The 16162-nt window shown below is 51.9% G+C and overlaps 2 protein-coding genes across 3 annotated transcripts; one reads left to right on the forward strand and one right to left on the reverse strand.

The window, feature by feature from the left end:
• Positions 1 to 3503: 3503 nt before the first annotated feature.
• NRGN (neurogranin) lies at positions 3504 to 10403 on the forward strand. The gene is made up of 4 exons (XM_012809603.2): positions 3504 to 3692; positions 8727 to 8953; positions 9191 to 9208; positions 9619 to 10403. The coding sequence occupies exons 1-2, from the start codon at positions 3678 to 3680 to the stop codon at positions 8946 to 8948; spliced, it is 237 nt and encodes a 78-aa protein (XP_012665057.1). The 5' UTR covers positions 3504 to 3677; the 3' UTR covers positions 8949 to 8953; positions 9191 to 9208; positions 9619 to 10403.
• A 299-nt stretch (positions 10404 to 10702) lies between these two features.
• On the reverse strand, positions 10703 to 15692 carry VSIG2 (V-set and immunoglobulin domain containing 2). 2 transcript variants are annotated; one of them, XM_023517337.1, is made up of 7 exons: positions 15632 to 15692; positions 14988 to 15151; positions 14247 to 14454; positions 13276 to 13434; positions 11672 to 11791; positions 11412 to 11556; positions 10703 to 10896 (listed from the first exon to the last, which is right to left on the reverse strand). In XM_023517337.1, the coding sequence occupies exons 1-7, from the start codon at positions 15690 to 15692 to the stop codon at positions 10764 to 10766; spliced, it is 990 nt and encodes a 329-aa protein (XP_023373105.1). In that variant the 3' UTR covers positions 10703 to 10763. The 2 variants fall into 2 exon arrangements, with proteins under 2 accessions (XP_023373105.1, XP_023373104.1); XM_023517336.1 differs by lacking the exon at positions 10703 to 10896 and having other exon boundaries at positions 11408 to 11556; positions 14988 to 15145.
• Positions 15693 to 16162: the final 470 nt, after the last annotated feature.

Genomic DNA, 16162 nt, shown 5'->3' on the forward strand with positions numbered 1-16162 from the left:
TGCACGTAGCAGAAGTTCAAGAAATATTTATCCTCTTTAATAACGCTCATAATAGCAATGTTGATGATTATGCCTGGCCACTATTGATGAAGATAACTTCATGGTCACCTAATGCTCAGCAAACGTGATTTTTACATTTGAATGCACCCCTTAAGCCACAGGCTCTTCCCCTCTCTCCTTTATGACATGTCGGGTGAGGGTGGGAAGAGGCCTCCAGTCTGGCAGAGGCCCCTTTAAAAATGTACCCGGGCTCCTCCTCTGCCAACCAGGTTGCTAAAAATATGACAGCAAAAGCTGAAATATTTGCAGCGAAAACTGAATTTCCTGCTCCCTCCACCCCCTCCACTCAAATGGGTAAAATCCTGACCTAAGAAGCCCCTAGATCAGCTCCACCAAAGGCACAGGCCTCCTACTTTTCAGCCTCTTTCTTATTATGGAGTCCCTCTGTGGGCTCGAGCTGGGATGTTATGTTCAGAAAGTGCCCACTCCAAGGAGGGGAAGCCACAAGCATTGGCAAATAGATTGTCACATGTCTTGGCTTTTCTCCCTGCTTACTAGGACCAGCCCTCTCCAAATCCCCTTCCATCTGTCCCAAGAAGGATCTGTATTGGACCACAAAAGCTTCCCACTAATCCATCTTCCAGACTCTCTTGTGCTAACCATCTCCTCTTCTGCCTGCCATGGCTTTTACTCTTAACCCTCTACCTCCGTGCTCCCTGTCGTCATCATTTCACAGCACCCATATGCCCCAGCCCTTCATTTGGGGACCTCATCTCCTTTCCAGGCCTGCAGCCCTCCCCCTTCAGTAGCCATGGGGGTTGGCAACTGTACAGGAAGGTCAGGGACAACTACTGGGTCCAAGCCCAGGTGATTAGAAGCTAATATTCTTAACATAGACTAGTAGCACCAACCCTGGGCCAGGAAAGCTGCTGTGGGAAGTGTCTCCTAGAATCATCATTTTGCCGAGGACCAAAGCCCTGCAGACCCGGACGTGGGTATCCCACATTGCACCTGTTCCTTTTCCCAGCTCCTGTATTTGAGAATCACAGGCTCAGAGTTCCACCAGCCCACCGTGCAGATGAACTCCAGCCAACTAGAGGTGTAAAAGAGGAACTCTTTCACAAGGGTTAGTGTCTGCCCTGGCCCTACAGTGGCTAAGGCTAAGGGGTCCACCCTGAGCATGTCTTTGGATGTCAGTGTGTGACAGCCTGTTCAGGGTGTGTGGCTCTGTGGATGTATGAGCAGTGTGTGTGACCCCGTCTTTGGGTCTATGTGTATGTGAGGCTATAGGGGTTGCTGCTCTTGCCTCTGGTATTTCAGCTTGTGTGAGTGTGTCTTCTCATTCCCGTCTCTGCCTTCTCACCTCAGAGCCAGCCCATCCCCCAGGGCGAGCACTGTGGCCAGTTCTGCGTAGGCGCCTCAAGTGGGCTGCTACTGAAACGCTTGTTTTGCAGATGGAATTGACAGTTGCCGTATCTGTTCTCCTGTGGACCCGCCAGTGTTCAGAGACACCCTCACCCCACACAAAGGTGTTTTTCAGGAAGAGGCAAAGGCTATGCTGTCTGTGTGGGAGTTTGGGGTGTGTGTGTAAAGATACCTCCCTCTCAGCTCTGACCAGCAGGAAGAAGGGCCCAGAGGCAGAGCAGCCTGCAGAGGGATGTTGCCTAGCAACTTAGGAGACTTTACTGCAAACTCACCAAATCCCGAATTCCTCAGCTCTAATTTGGGAAGAGAAAAGCACAGAGTCTAGGCCTGGTATCTACTATGTCACCCCAATTTCCTTCTTTCCTCTCCCCTCTGAATTCTGGAGATGACGTCCGACAGGAACTGGCACACCCTAAGGCTCCAGATGTGCCCATCACATAGGCAAGGGCCTGGGTTCCCAAGACATCTGGCCATTTGGTGGAGGTGGGGAGATGGAAGATGTGCCAGAGACAGCTTGGGGAACAGATTTTTAGTTACAAGGGTGGGTGGGTCCCAAACATGCTGAGAGAGACACCCCTACACCCTAAGCCCTGGAATCCCAGCCAGCATCCAGCTCAGCTCAGGGCCTCAGCTGGCTAAGCTAGTCCCATCCTGAGTGGACACTGGAATTTTCCCCAACTCATTTTCCCTTTGCCAAGGAAAGCCTGTGAGCCAAATGTTCAGGTGGGAAGGAAGCCTGTAATAGCCATCGTGGGACTGGCCAGTGGCTGGGGACGCCTTGCAGCAGTGCCTGGGAGTCCCCTGTCACACCCAGAGCCACAGGGCTTTTCCCTCTGCTTTACTCTAGGCAGCAGCCATCTTTCTTCCTTCTCTCCTCTAGGACCTTAGCTGAGAAAGACTCTTTATAGTTTTCTCAGAGAAGGCCGACTCTGCCCAAATAACACGCCTCACTGCCAGCCCTGGCACCCGGACAAGTCGGGGTGGTTGGTGACCACAAAAGTGACAGACTGCCCCTCCCAGATGCTCCTTCCATATCTCCCCTTCCCAGCCTTTCGCAAAGCCCACATCCTTCCTCATCATAGACCCAAAGACTCTATTAACTTCTAATTGCCTATACTTGGGTTTAGGGTATTTTTCTTCTTCCCAGGATCAAGTGTGAGGGTGGCCAGTTTTTGCTTTATTCCGAGGCAGTAGATCAAGATGTCAGGGAGAGTCTGGTGTGAGGAGTGGCTGGAGGGAAGGGTGTTTCTTCCAAGTCTGAACCCATATCATAAACATACACAAAGGGAGTTTTGTGGGTTTGGTGCAGGGTATACTGGCAGATAATAGATGATGGATCAATATGTAATAGACACGCAATACAGACAGCCTGAGTAGGGTGATTGCCTGTGGCGGGTGTGTGTCCACAACAAGCTATCTGCACCCACCTGGAACTGCACAGGGCGTGCATACAAGGTCTATGTAATTATTTTTGCAGGTTGTGACCATAGTGTCCATGTGTTGGGAGAACACTTTTTAATGAGCCTGGTAGTGTCTGTCATATGTGGACAATTGAGCCTTCTGAGCTTTTGTGTCCGCGCGTGCCCGTCACCAGGTTGTCTACCAACAGCTTTCTCTGTTCTGTAGCGGGAGTGATGATGGGACTTTTTTTACTGCACGTCTTAAGGAGCTTTTCTTTGCGGACTGAGGGGGAGGGAAGTTAGAGGGAGCCATATTTGGGACTTCAGCTAGGTTGTGGAAATATGGAGAGGTGGGTGAGGGGTGCGTGGTTTTCTACCCATGGGCGGGAGAGGGTGCTTGGGCCCAGATGTGAGTGTGTTTGTGCCAGGAATGTCGGGGCCTCCGTTTGGTCTGCCTACTCCAGCATGCATCTGCCTGGCAGTCTGCCGCGTAGCAAGCCAGGGGATTGAGTTGGGAGGATGGCGTGTAGGGGGAATAAATACAAGTGTGTGGGCGGAGGGGTTGGGGCAGGAGGGGAGCGCAGCGGAGGGAGGCGAGAGAGAGGGCGTGGTCCTCCCGCCACTTGTCCCCGCCCACCCTGCCGAAGGCTTCTGATTGGCTTCCCGGCCGCGGGGCTCAGGTTACATTCGCGAGCAGAGCCGAGCGCGGGAGACCGGACCCGGGAGGCGAGCTGCAGGTTCGGTGCGGGTCGGCTGGCGACCCACAGCCCTTGAGCCCCCACCCAGCATCACACAGACCCCACCCCCGCCTTACGCCAGCGTCCGCCCCAGGCAAGGACCCCCAACACCAGCATGGACTGCTGCACCGTAAGTTAGGGGGCGCGGGAGACCGGCACTCAGCTGGGTTCGGGGCAAGGGGCAACCAAGAACCCCCTGGAGGGCGAGTAAGGAATGGAAGTGGGTGCGGAAGACCTAGGAGCAAAAAGGGGTGCCTACTGAGACGTGGGTGGTGGGTGATGAAGGCGCTCGCCGGAGTTGGAAGCCCCAGGAAAAATGCTCCCCAAGTTGCGGGGGCGTCTGAGCGTCGATCAGCCTGGCAGTCTAGGTTGGACTGGGATCTCGGCAGGGCTCTGCGACAGGGACGCTGGAGGTTAGACGAGAGGAGGAACTTACTCCCCACACAGACACCCCAGGGAGACGCTGGAAACCGTCACCTAGGGAGCTGTGGCGACTCCTTTCTCCGGGCTTTCGGCCTCCACCCTATTTCCCATCCCACTGCCGCCGCCTGGGTGGGCGGACCGGCTGATGCTCCAGAGCCTTCAACAACCACCTAAGCGCCCTGTACAGCGCAGGCTGGGATAATCGATTCATACTGGTTATCTTAGCAGTGTTGATGAGCACCGGAGAGCCGAGTCAATGTGGTTCTTGGGGCGGAGGGGTGGGTGTTGGCCGGCCCCCAACGCCTTCCGCTCTGGGGGGGCTGGGTGAAGTGACCGCTGGAGAGCCCTGCCGGCGAGGGAAGGAAGTGTCTGCGTTTGTCAGTGCCCACACGGAAACCTGGAGACAGCAGGAGCCTAAAGCCAAAGCAGGTTGCTGTTAAGGTGGCTCCATATGACAGCACCTGGCACAGGACCTGCCTCACTGGAAGAGTCCAGTGCTCATACGTATATAAAATATGTGTGTTCATTTATTTATTTTTAGCCCCTACATATGGAGAAAGACTCCTCCAAAGTCTTTGTATTTTCACTCAGTCAACTCAGCTAATGATACAAGAGGTTACTGACTTTGCCTGCTCCCCACCCTCCATCCCATGGCTACGAAAGAAAAAAAAAAGTGAGGTTTGGAAGGAAAGGATAGCCTAGTTTCATAAGAGGTGAGACTTCCTTATGGCTGGGTACCAAGACCCTGAGCAACTGTAGGGGCAAGTCCTGGTTGTTGTAATTGTAACTCTTGTTAGTGTCAATAATGGTTGCCAGTTTGTGAATGCTCACCGTGTGCCTAGCACTTTACATTTAATCACGGCAACAACCCTGGGTGAGGTGACGTTATTTCACAGATGTTCAGACTGAGGTTTAGAAAGATTAAATGATTTTCCCAAGGAGGCAGGATTTCAGCATAGCTCTGTCTGATTCGAAGAGCTATACTTTATCCCCTCCTCTGAATCTGTACTGTTTTTCTTCATTGTAAAAGTAATATGCTCATAATAGAAAATGTAAAAACTAAAGAAAAGTATAAATGCGAGACATCAGTCATCTACAACCCACCCCGTCCCCATGATAACACGTCTCTTTCCGGCCTATTCCCTTTGCTTGTTATGCTCCAGAAAACAATTATTGTTGTGAAAGGGCTCCACTTTCCTGGGGTCCACTGAAGAAGAGCCCCTAACCCCCAGCAGTGTCTTATAAAGTAGAGAAAATAAATACATCATGGATTCTGGGATATGAGTGGGAAAGGGGAGAGGAGTGTGGAGGCTGGGGAAGGGGAAGCAGGAGGCATGGTCAGTGAGTAAGCAAAGGATCCAAGAAGCCAGAGAAGGAATGTAGTTTGTCTCCTTTGGTTTCTGCAGAAGTAATTAGGGTAGGATGTGGTGTCCCTGCTTGCAGGCCCTGGTCCACTCAGGACTGTGCTCTTAAGTGCCCAGGAAGCCATACGGAGGGATTCTTAGATGTGGTTGGAATCAATGTCCCCTACAAAGGGGAGGCTCCTCACCCAAAAGGTATAGATACACAATTATCCCATTCCGCCCAGTGCACAGGAGCCTTCTCAATTCATGTCCTGTCCTAGATCTGGAGAGACAAAGGCTGAGCAAGAGAGACACAAACCCCTCCTGTGCAGGAAGGGGTTTGGGAAGAAGAAAGGGTGATAAGGTGGAGAGTTGGGGAAGGGCAGAGGTGGGGCTGGGCATCTTCCTACCACCTTCTGGTGGGCTGGGCTCAGTGCTGAAAAGTAGCAGGGACTTACTTGTAAAGAGAACAGCATGGTACCTCTTGGGGGCTAGAGGCAAGTCCTTCATCTTTCATTTTGGGGCTGCCTGAGCTGCCTGAGCAAGATGATCGCCTTGCCTGATGTTTGGGAAGAGCCTAGTCTTGCCTTGGTCCCTCTTTCCCCTTGGCAAGAAAACTCAAACAGAAATGAGGAAGAAGAAAACATTGTTTCATGTTTTTTTCTGTCAACAGACAGAGATGTTGATTAGAATGTTGCATTGGCTGAATGACAGAGAGAGCCATATATGTACACATACACACACACGTACCCCATATATCACTTTTCTCGCATTCATTTAATCTGAAAAAGCAAAGTAACTTTTTTTTGGATCCTATTCCTTTCTTTTGATTAGTCTAGTTGGCTTCATCCTGCTGAATTCAGAGAAATAATTACCTGCCCTAAGACATTAGCTAACAGCAGAGGCTACTGAATCCAATCACTTCACTATTTGGCAGCTAAATAACCTTACGTAGGTTACAAAACGTCTCTGAGGCTATATCCTGACTCCTAAAATGGGGATTAAATTGGGTAATTTGTGCAAAATGCTTAGCAGAGGCCACCTGACACAACTGGCAAGGATAATCTTTAAAGCTATTAGAATCTGGGGATTGAAGGAGACGTTATTCCTTTAGATCAAGTTCTAGTTGTGGCTGAAAAAAATGAAACTTGGAGGTGAAGTAATATGCCCAGCTGGGACTAGAGGCCATGGTTCCTATTTTGCCAACCAATGCACTTTCCACCTCCCCCACGACCACCCCTGCCAGATGTCCTACAGCAGTCTAGGCTATGGGAGGCCCTGTCCCCAGCCATCATGACCAACGAAACCCTTTCCAGACTCTTTTTACTGTCTTTTTAGTTTTGCCATTTAGTAGCTCTGTCCTGAGAATTGAGCTGGAGGGAAACACAGCTGATTCTAGAGAAGAGCAGAGGGTCAGGGGTGGCTTTGTCTATTGGTCTCGTTTTCTATTCTGGATCCAGCTGGAGTGGGATGGTAACAGCAGGTCAGGTCTTAGCACAGTTGGGGGAAGATACCCCTTCCCAGAAGGGTTCCTCCCCCACTCAACCTCCTGTAAGGCCATCAAGATGAGGTGGGTCAGGAATGGTTATTTAAGGTTGTTGCCCCCTTTTGAGAAGGAGCCTCACTATTCCCTGAAAATATCCCAAGAAAGACTTGAGTTCTGAGAATCAAAGAACTCAAAGGAGTTATTTCTGATTTTATGTGAGAAATAAGATGTCAGGGAAAGCTCTAGACCTGTGAAAGACAAGAATGTATTTGTCAGGCCCCTCCACACTGGCCTATTCCTAATGCCTTTAGCCACATTTAAATGGATTGTGGGCTTCTCCAGCACAAATGAAAGAACTCTGAAGCTGGGGAAGTGAGGATAGCCTCAGGAAACATGGTAAAGGGGAGCCATTTATAAACTAGGCTTGGGCAACTGGAATTGGAACGTGCACTTCTGGAGCAGAACCTGCCTAGAACAGTGATCACTGAAGCCACCTCACTCATATCCTATCCACTTCTGTGAATTGGATTGAGCAATGTGCAGAACTGAATTGCCATTACTATGTGAGACCTTGGTCATCTCATGTCCTAGAAGAAACAGTGAAAGCTGTGAAAGTCATCATGCAAAAAAAAAAAAAGCACAAATTCCTAGAAGCCAGAGGGTCAGATCAAAGGAGAAAGGCCCTTCCAACCTCATAGTAACCACCCCTATCCCAACCTGCACTAATGGTAATATTAACCAACAGAGGGGCACAGGAGCTGCACGTCTCTCCAATCCAGAGCCTTGCCTCCAAAATCAATAGGTTTTCAACCTTCCTAATGCCACAGTGCTTGAGTACAGTTTCTGTGGGTCACGACCCACAGGTTGAGAACCGCTGCACCATCTAACTCTTTCTACTTTCAGCTAGGGAAGGCTGTCAGAGAAGCAGAAACCTACTTTGGGGTGCAGGGGTGGGTCTGATTATTATTAGGTTGAACCAGGTGAAATGGTTATTATATGACCACTTTGGGCCTGTGAAAACGACCGTTTCACGTCAATTTATTACGGGTCAGTTTAAGACAACCATAATAGCTACCACTTACTGAGCAACTAGAATCAGGGGTCCTCAAACTCTTTAAACAGGGGACCAGTTCACTGTCCCTCAAACGGAGGGCCGGACACAAGACAGGCAGCCGTGGCAAAAACAACCGGCGGGCGGGATAAATGTCCTAGGCAGGCCACATGTGGCCCGTGGGCCGTAGTTTGAGGACACCTCAACTAGATTGTGCCAGAAGCTTTATGCATGTCATGCTATTTGTTCTTTCCCACAACCCATAGAAGCGGATATTATTGTTCTGATTTATCAGATGAAGGAGCCGAGATAGGAAAGGATTAGATGATTTGCCCAAGACCTCACAGTTACAGCAAGCGGTGGTCAAGCTTTGGTTTATTACAAAGTAGGGGTTAAAAATATATTCTGGACCTGACATATGAGGGTTTGAATCTTAAGTCAACTGCTAACTATCTGTAGGACCCAGGTAGGTTTTTAAACATTCCAGTCATTTTTGTTAAGGGGTAAACTGGGATGACAATAAAAATGTACGTCATAGCTTTATTTTTGAGGACAATATAAAATAATGTCTCTAAAACACTATGTTATTGCACCTGGAACAAGGTAAGTGATTAAATGGTAGCTATCACCGCACAGCTGTGTCCACCTGGTCCCAAACCTTCCTCTTGGCCTGCTGCTCCCTCTCCCCAACACACCGGCCCAGTGTGAGACCCTGCTTTACCCCCTCCCCACCCTCAACTCTATCTTTGCACCTCCCACTCCGCGTGCCTTCCTCTCCACCCCCCAGGGCTGTGTTCCTATCCCACCCTCGCGGGATCACGATCCAGTCACCCCATAAGAACCCCCCTGCCCCGCCCCCAGGAGAGCGCCTGCTCCAAGCCGGACGACGACATTCTCGACATCCCACTGGACGATCCCGGCGCGAACGCGGCCGCAGCCAAAATCCAGGCGAGTTTCCGGGGCCACATGGCGCGGAAGAAGATAAAGAGCGGAGAGCGTGGCCGGAAGGGCCCGGGCCCTGGGGGGCCGGGCGGAGCAGGGAGCGCCCGGGGAGGCGCGGGCGGTGGCCCCAGCGGAGACTAGGCCAGGTGAGGCGGGCGGGCGGGCTGGAGGCGTCCTTACCCAGCCCTCCTCCCAAGAACCGGGGCAGACTATGGAGGACGGGGGAGAGGGGTGCGGTGTAGGGAGCTGAAGGCGGGGGACTGGAAATCCGAGATCTGGGATGAGTGGGGCGGCGGGAGGAGGCCGAGGGTGCTGTGGGTTCCGAGGGATCACTTTTTTCTCCCTTTTTACCCTCCCTTCTGCCCCGCTCTGGACCAAAGAAGAACTGAGCATTTTCGAAGGTAACGGATACTACCCCAAAGCGGCAGGGTGGTAGCCGTGAGTGGGAGAAAAAGACCAAATCCCCTACCCTTCCCTCTGTCCGCCCTCACCCCTCCCAGCCAGGGAAAATGCACCCTGCGCTTTCGGGTTTTCTGATACATCAGGATGCCTGAGGCTACGACCAGGACACCACTGGACCAATACAGACACGCAGTCACCCCTATTTGGCTGCACTAACCTGGCCGAGGGAAACACACCGCGGTGCACACACGTACCTGCAGCAGGGCTCACTTCGACACAGTGACTCGGGCGGGGGCGTTCTGGGTGGCTAGGGTCCCCTGGGACTACCCGCCCAAGTATCCCGGCTCAGAAAGGGGTGATGGTGGAAATACCAGGAGAGGGCAGGTTCTCAGACTTTCTCTCTCCTCAGTTCCCGAGGAGAGATGGATGCCGCGTCCCCTTCGCAGTGACAAGACTTCCCTGCCGTGTTTGTGACCCCCTCCTTACCACCAACCTGCCAGCTTCAGGAGCCCCCTGCCTCCCAGAAACTCCCTCTCCCAGGCAGGCTCCGTCGCGGAGTCCGTGCCCTTTTAGTTAGTCTCTAGTCCAGTATGGCCCCTATTTGCCCTTTCTCCCCAACCTGCCCTAAACCCTGAGCTCCCAAATCTTCCTTCTTTTGCTTCTCGCCCACCTCTCTCCGCACCCAGCATGCAGCTCTGCCTCCGCAGCCTCGGTGCGCTTCCCTGCGCGCACTGAGGAGGGCGCCCTAAGCGTCACCCAAGTACACTCCAAAAACAAGTCTTTTGGTTCTGTGCGCAGCTAAAAGGGGCGCCCTGCGTCTCTGTGCCGTTCCCGTCCCAGCCTAGCACTTGGGCTCGGTACAAGGAGAAAGGGGAAGAGGGTTTTCACGGTGTCAGATGCCCCTTGCTCTGATCAGAAGGGAAGTCCCAACCCCACACCTGCCTGTCGCGCCCCCTTCCCTCTCCCTAGCGCACTCTGAGAGCAGCCTCTCCAGCTCTCTTGTTTATGCAAACGCCGAGCGCCTGGGAGGCTCGGTAGGAGGAGTCTTCCGCGGCCCCGCCCCCGCCCCTGCCTGTGCCAGCCCGGTCCCTCACAGGGCTCCTGGGGCTGTGGCCGGAAGGTTTTTAATCTCAGTGTGTGCATGTGACCGTTCCGGGTTGGAATGTGAACAATAAAGAGGAATGTCCAAGTGTTCAAAGGGTGCCGGGGGAGGGAGTTTGGGTGCAGAAGGCCACCCCTTGGTGCTTGACAAGACTCATTTGCTCAAACCAAAGAGCATGAATGGGGACGGGGGTGGGTGGAGGGGGGAAGGGTAAAGCAGAGGTGGAGCGAGCAGTACCCTTGTCAAAACCTGCTCCCTTGACCCAGCTAAACTTCCTGCCTATGGGCGTCGTCTCCCGGACTTCAAGCTCGTTCGTTCCCTCCCTTCCTGGTAATACTCCTCGAATCACCTAGAGGAATTTGACATACCACCCGGAAGAAGAGGGAGTCAATATGGTACCCAAAGACTTTTAATTATTAGCATCCTTCTTCACCGCCCTCGGGGATCAGAAATCAGACCACCATAGGGAGCTTGGACTTCGTGGTCGTCACAGTGCTGGCAGACGGGGCCTTCTCCAGCAGCCCAATGCTAGGATCAGCCCTCACAGAAGTTTGCTCAGAAATCCCAGGAGCAGTGGCGTCCTCCCTGATGGATTTAGGGAAATTCTTAGTGAAGGGTAGAAGCATCCTTCAGAGGACAGCCACCCTCTAACCTGGGGACTTTTAAATTTTACTGTTCATGAGAATCATCTGTGGAACTTTGGTTAAAATGAAGATTCCAAGCTCATCTACCCTTACCTTCCATAACACGCAAACACACCCCGTAAGAGGGCTGGGAAGTGGCCTGAATCTGAATGTTGAGTACATTCTGGACCCGGACTAGCAGCTTAAGTAAATGGCAGAAGCAGCTTTCCCCCCTCCTTTCCTGATTGCCTCAAACAGAACTAAACTCAGCTGAATGCTCAGGACAAAGCTTCCAGGTAGTTATAGTACATATGGAAATACAACAGAAAAGCCAATTGTTTTTTAAGTATGAAGAGGGGCAGTGCTCCCTACCCCTAAACACATTTTACAGTGTCAGAGTTTGAGGGTTGCAGGCACCCATTTTTAACCCCAGCCCTTTCTCCCCCCTCTGCACCACCCCCCAGCCCTCCTGCTCACCGAAGGTCACTACCCCCATAGGTCCCTTTGGGATTCTTCTTCCTTTCTTTCTGAAACCTGATCAGGCAGAAGGTAGCAACTGACAGCAATAGCACACCCAGGAGCACCCCGATCAGAGCCCCGGCCACTCGGCCTTTGGAGGGATCTAAGGAGACACAGGACCCTCAGAGTTACAGACCTTCCTTGCCCATCCTCAGACAGCTCCATACAGCCTCCCCACCCCACGCCTGCCAGCCTGGCATCTTCCCAGCATACCCTACCAGTCACAGAGAGGGTCAGCTCACAGGATGCACTGCCCATCTGGTTGGTGGCCACACAGCGGTAGGTGCCGGAGGAGGTCAGAGAGAGGTTGGTGAGGATGAGCTGGCCAGACACCTCATCTACAGGATGGAGAGGAAGTGTTCCACCACTCGTGCCACCCATGAGCACCAGCTATGAGAACTCACTTCACTTACATTTCTGTCAGAAAGAGCCTAACCTCATTTTATGGGTTCAGAAAAAGGAAATAATTTGTCCCAAGGGACCCAGAAAGGCATTCCAAATCACTGCAACTTTTGTGTTCTTTCCACCCTACATAGCTGCCTTTTGAGGGAACTGTATATACATAAAGGGATCAGAAACTGGCAATGGAATTGGGGTGGGAAACTTACTGGCTGATGTCAGGTTCCTAGCTGGGAGTAAAAGGTTAGCTTGCTAGAAACTGCATCGTCTTGGGTGGCTCTCAGCTGACCCAAATGTGTTTCTCAATTGCTTACCTTTGCTTTAAAAGAGCATACAGGAGTTTATCCTGGGGTTGTAGGGGATGGGTCTGGATTGATAAAGGACTTTGCTGGGACTGGGAGGAGAAAGAGTTACTGGAGGCTTCAAGAGAAAGCTGAGAAGCTAAGCCTGTTAGATAAATGGTTCTTCCAGCTGGACGTGGTGGCTCACACCTGTGTTCCTAGCACTTTGAGAGGCTGAGGCAGGTGGATTGCTTGAGCTTATGAGTTCAAGACCAGCCTGAGCAAGACCAAGACCCCCGTCTCTTAAAAAAAAAATAGCCAAGCATCGTGGTGAACCCCTGTAGTACCAGCTACTCAGGAGGCTGAGACAAAAAGATCTCTTGAGCCCAAGGCTTTGAGGTTGCTGTGAGCTATAATGCCACAGTACTCTACCAAGCTTGGCAAAGTAAGACTCTGTCTAAAAAAAAAAAAAAAAGGCTCCACACCTGTAGCTCAAGCAGCTAAGGCACCAGCCACATACACTAGAGCTGGCAGGTTTGAATTCAGCCTGGGCCTGCCAAATGACAACTACAACCAAAAAATAGCCAGGCGTTGTGGTGGGTGCCTGTAGTCTCAGCTACTTGGGAGGCTGAGGCAAGAGAATTGCTTAAGCCCAGGAGTTCAGGAGTTCAAGGTTGCTGTGAGCGGTGATGCCACAGCACTCTACCCAGGGTGATAGCTTGAGGCTCTGTCTCAAATAATAATAATAATAAATGGTTCCTCCAAAGTAATTGGCTGAAAGATTGAAGCCAGTCCAGGCTACTCTGCCTCAGTTTCCTTTTTTGGAATCTTGGAAGTGATTCATGATTCTTAAGAAACCGAAAAGGAGTTTCCAAAAGTAGACAAGTGGGAATCATCAGAATGCTCTCTGCCTCCACTCTCTTTGTGGATATCACAGTATATTTACTTTGAGAAATGCTCCCAGGATCACCCAGACACAGTGCAGGAAAGACATTACAGAAAGCCAAGGAAGAGTCAGGGAAAGGTATCGAGGTGTTCCTCATTTTACTAGCCATGGAACTAGTAATCTGGTTGTGTAGGACTTAAGAGACCAGATTTGTCCGGATCTCAGGTCCCCTCTTCCTGATGCCTGGGGCCCTTACCTTGAACCATGCTGCCAGGGGACGGTGTAGGAGAAGATCCAAGGCGCACCCAGTTGTACACTGGCTTGGGAGCTCCCTCAGAAGAGCGACATCTCAGTGCAGCAGAGCTGCCCACAGAGGTTTGCCCGCTCTGACTACATGAGGGGTTACTGGGAGGCACTGCAAATACCACAGAAAGCGCCTCAGCAATCTTCCCACCTGACCCTCATTAAGCACTAGACTTCCTGCTTTAATACCCCTACCAAAATAGAGGCCCGCTTCTGTCCACACCCCACTGTATCCTGAGGAAGGGATTTGCCCTGTTGGAAATTCTGATGGTCAGAAAATTCATTCTCATGGTGAGCCAAAATCTGTGTTGATGTAATATCCACACATTACTTCCAGTTCCTGCCCTCTGGGCCTGCAAGGAGAAATGACAATCTCTCCTCTACCTGACTGTCCTTCAGTGGTTTGAATACAGCAGGAATAGACCACATCCTAGGTCTTGTCTTTTCCATGTAAACACCCCAGCCTCTTTAATAGTTTTTTCTAGTTGCTCACCTCTGAGCAGGCTCTAGTTTGAAGTAAGAAGGAAGCTCAGAACACAAAGGTGGTGCTCAGTGACAGAGGCCCTTGTTCCTTTAATGACCACTCCCCTCTTCTGCCACTGATTTTGAGAATAATAATCTAGCTACCTATGGAATGTTCCCTCACCATGGAGCTGCTGGGGACATGACTCAGTCCCCATGTGTGGGAAAGGCTTTTTCTCTTACAATCTTTGTCACCAGGCCCTGAAGGAAGTGATTGTCTCTGTGGAGGGTGGAGTCAGAGCATGACCATCTAGATTAGAAGACTTGGGAAAGGTGGTATTTTCCTTTAGGGTCCCCAGTGCAGTTGTGCTCAGGCTGACAATGAGGACATGGGGAGACTTAGCAGGGCCAGTGCAAACTTTCAGGTACGTGGGTGGCTGACTGGTTCCCAGCTTGCCTTACCCAGCACAGTAAAGTTGATTAGCCCCAACCCATTGGTGTAGAAATCTGGCGGGTTATTAACATGGCAGAGGTAGGTTCCAGTATCTGAGGGGTGGACGTCAGTCAGTTTCAGCGTGGCCACGCCTCCTGTGGGCGGGTTCTGAAGCAAGATGGCCCGCTTTGCCTTAGAACCAGTTGGATACAGATGGCCATTGGTGAAGTATAGGATCTAGAGAGAGGTAGATAATACACACGAGTGCCTTTTCCTGCCTGGCATCAATTCTACAGTCCTTCCTCATAAAAGTGGGAATAAGAGACCCCTCACATTAGCCAGGGAGGCTCACACCCTGTAGCTAAAACCACAAAGGTCTATCTGCTCCAAACATCACCCCCTTCCAGGTGCTAAATAAACTAAATTTGCTGCTTTCAGTTACACCTGGCTCTCTGTACCCAGGGTAGTGGACACCCATGCAAATAGTCCTAGGAGAGGCAGCATGTTATCCTAATATTAACCACAATGCCTTAGCGGCAATAGTTTGTTAACTGAAACTAGGACTGTACTAACACAGGAGCTGGATGTAGGAGCCATGGGAGAGGAGGGGATGATATAGGGTCAGGTAGACTGCATCCCTGAAAAGATCAGGGGAAAGCCCACTTACCTTTTCATCCAAGCACATTGATGCCCAGATGCACCCTCCCATCCCCACCTGGATCACTGCCTCTCCCTGGCAACCCTACTCAGCACGGTTGCTCTCAGCTCACAGGATGGGACTCAGAGACGGGCCTCCCAGGCTGCACAAAGCTCCACTCCAGGGCGAAGTTGTCTCCCACTGATGTGCTGTAGCTGCAGGTCAGCTCGGCAGACGTGCCCACCGGTGCGCTCAGCGGCTCGGAGGGTACCTTCACTTCCACTGCTAGCCCTGGAGCTGGAGACCAGAGGAAGGTACAGGCCCAAATGGGGGTGGGGAGGATTTGGGCCCACACCCAGGAGATTATACCAGAAGCTGGGGATTCCCTCCGCAAAGCGCAACCCCTTCACCTCGTCTCTGTACCTCCCTTCCCGAAACTTGAGGTTTGGTTTGGAGAGTGAGAAGCCCACAGCCTAGCCGGGTATTTGTGGGTAAAAGGGCTGAGACTGGGCCAGGTATTAGGGTGTGTTCAGCAGAGAAAGGAAAACAATGACCCTGCAGTGGTTAAACTCTCTGCCACAGAGAGGCTGAACTCGCCTGCCTGCTTGGCTACCTCTCCCTGGGCCCTCCCAGCCTCAAGGCCTCCTCCCCAACTCTGCAGCCCTGTGACTCCCCAGTCCCTGAAGCCACAGAGGGATGGAGCAGGCAGGAGGAGGAGCCAGGAAGCCAAGCATCTGCCCCCAGTTCTAGCCCTCGTCCCGCCTGACCCCTCCTCACCACTTAGGCCCACCAAGCCCAACAGGGCCCCGCAGAGAAAAGGGCCAGGGAGCCTGGCCATGGCTGTCCTGCTGGGATGTCTGGGAGGGAAGAGAGCACCCCAAGGGCAGCCGCCTGGTGCTGGGCAGGAGCGAGACTGACTATCTCAGAGCAAACAAGGGGAGAGGCCAGCACTCTCAGCACCCTCACGTAAGAAAAACATGCTCCTCCCTCCTCAGGGCCCGATTCTGGAATCACTTTAACCCTACTCCCTTCTTTCTTCCTCTTCCCACCAACCTCTGAAACTGTCTGTCAGGTCCTGGAAAAATGGCTGGCCTTGGGGTGGACACCCCAAGGGAAAGGCCTCAGAACTGGAGCTCTGGAGGGAACGTCTGACTTTGGAAGAAGAGGGAGACATTCTGATTCCGCCCCCCTCCCCAGAGCTGGCAAAGGACACTGCCACCACAGAGCCTCGGGCAGTGAGCACACCGGCCACCCCACACCCTTCTGGCCCCTTTACAGAGTCTTGTCCTTGCAAGCCCCTTTTCTTCT

The sequence above is a fragment of the Otolemur garnettii genome, unplaced genomic scaffold (genome assembly GCF_000181295.1).
Source record: "Otolemur garnettii isolate 467f Iridium unplaced genomic scaffold, OtoGar3 scaffold00108, whole genome shotgun sequence".
NCBI lineage: Eukaryota > Metazoa > Chordata > Mammalia > Primates > Galagidae > Otolemur > Otolemur garnettii.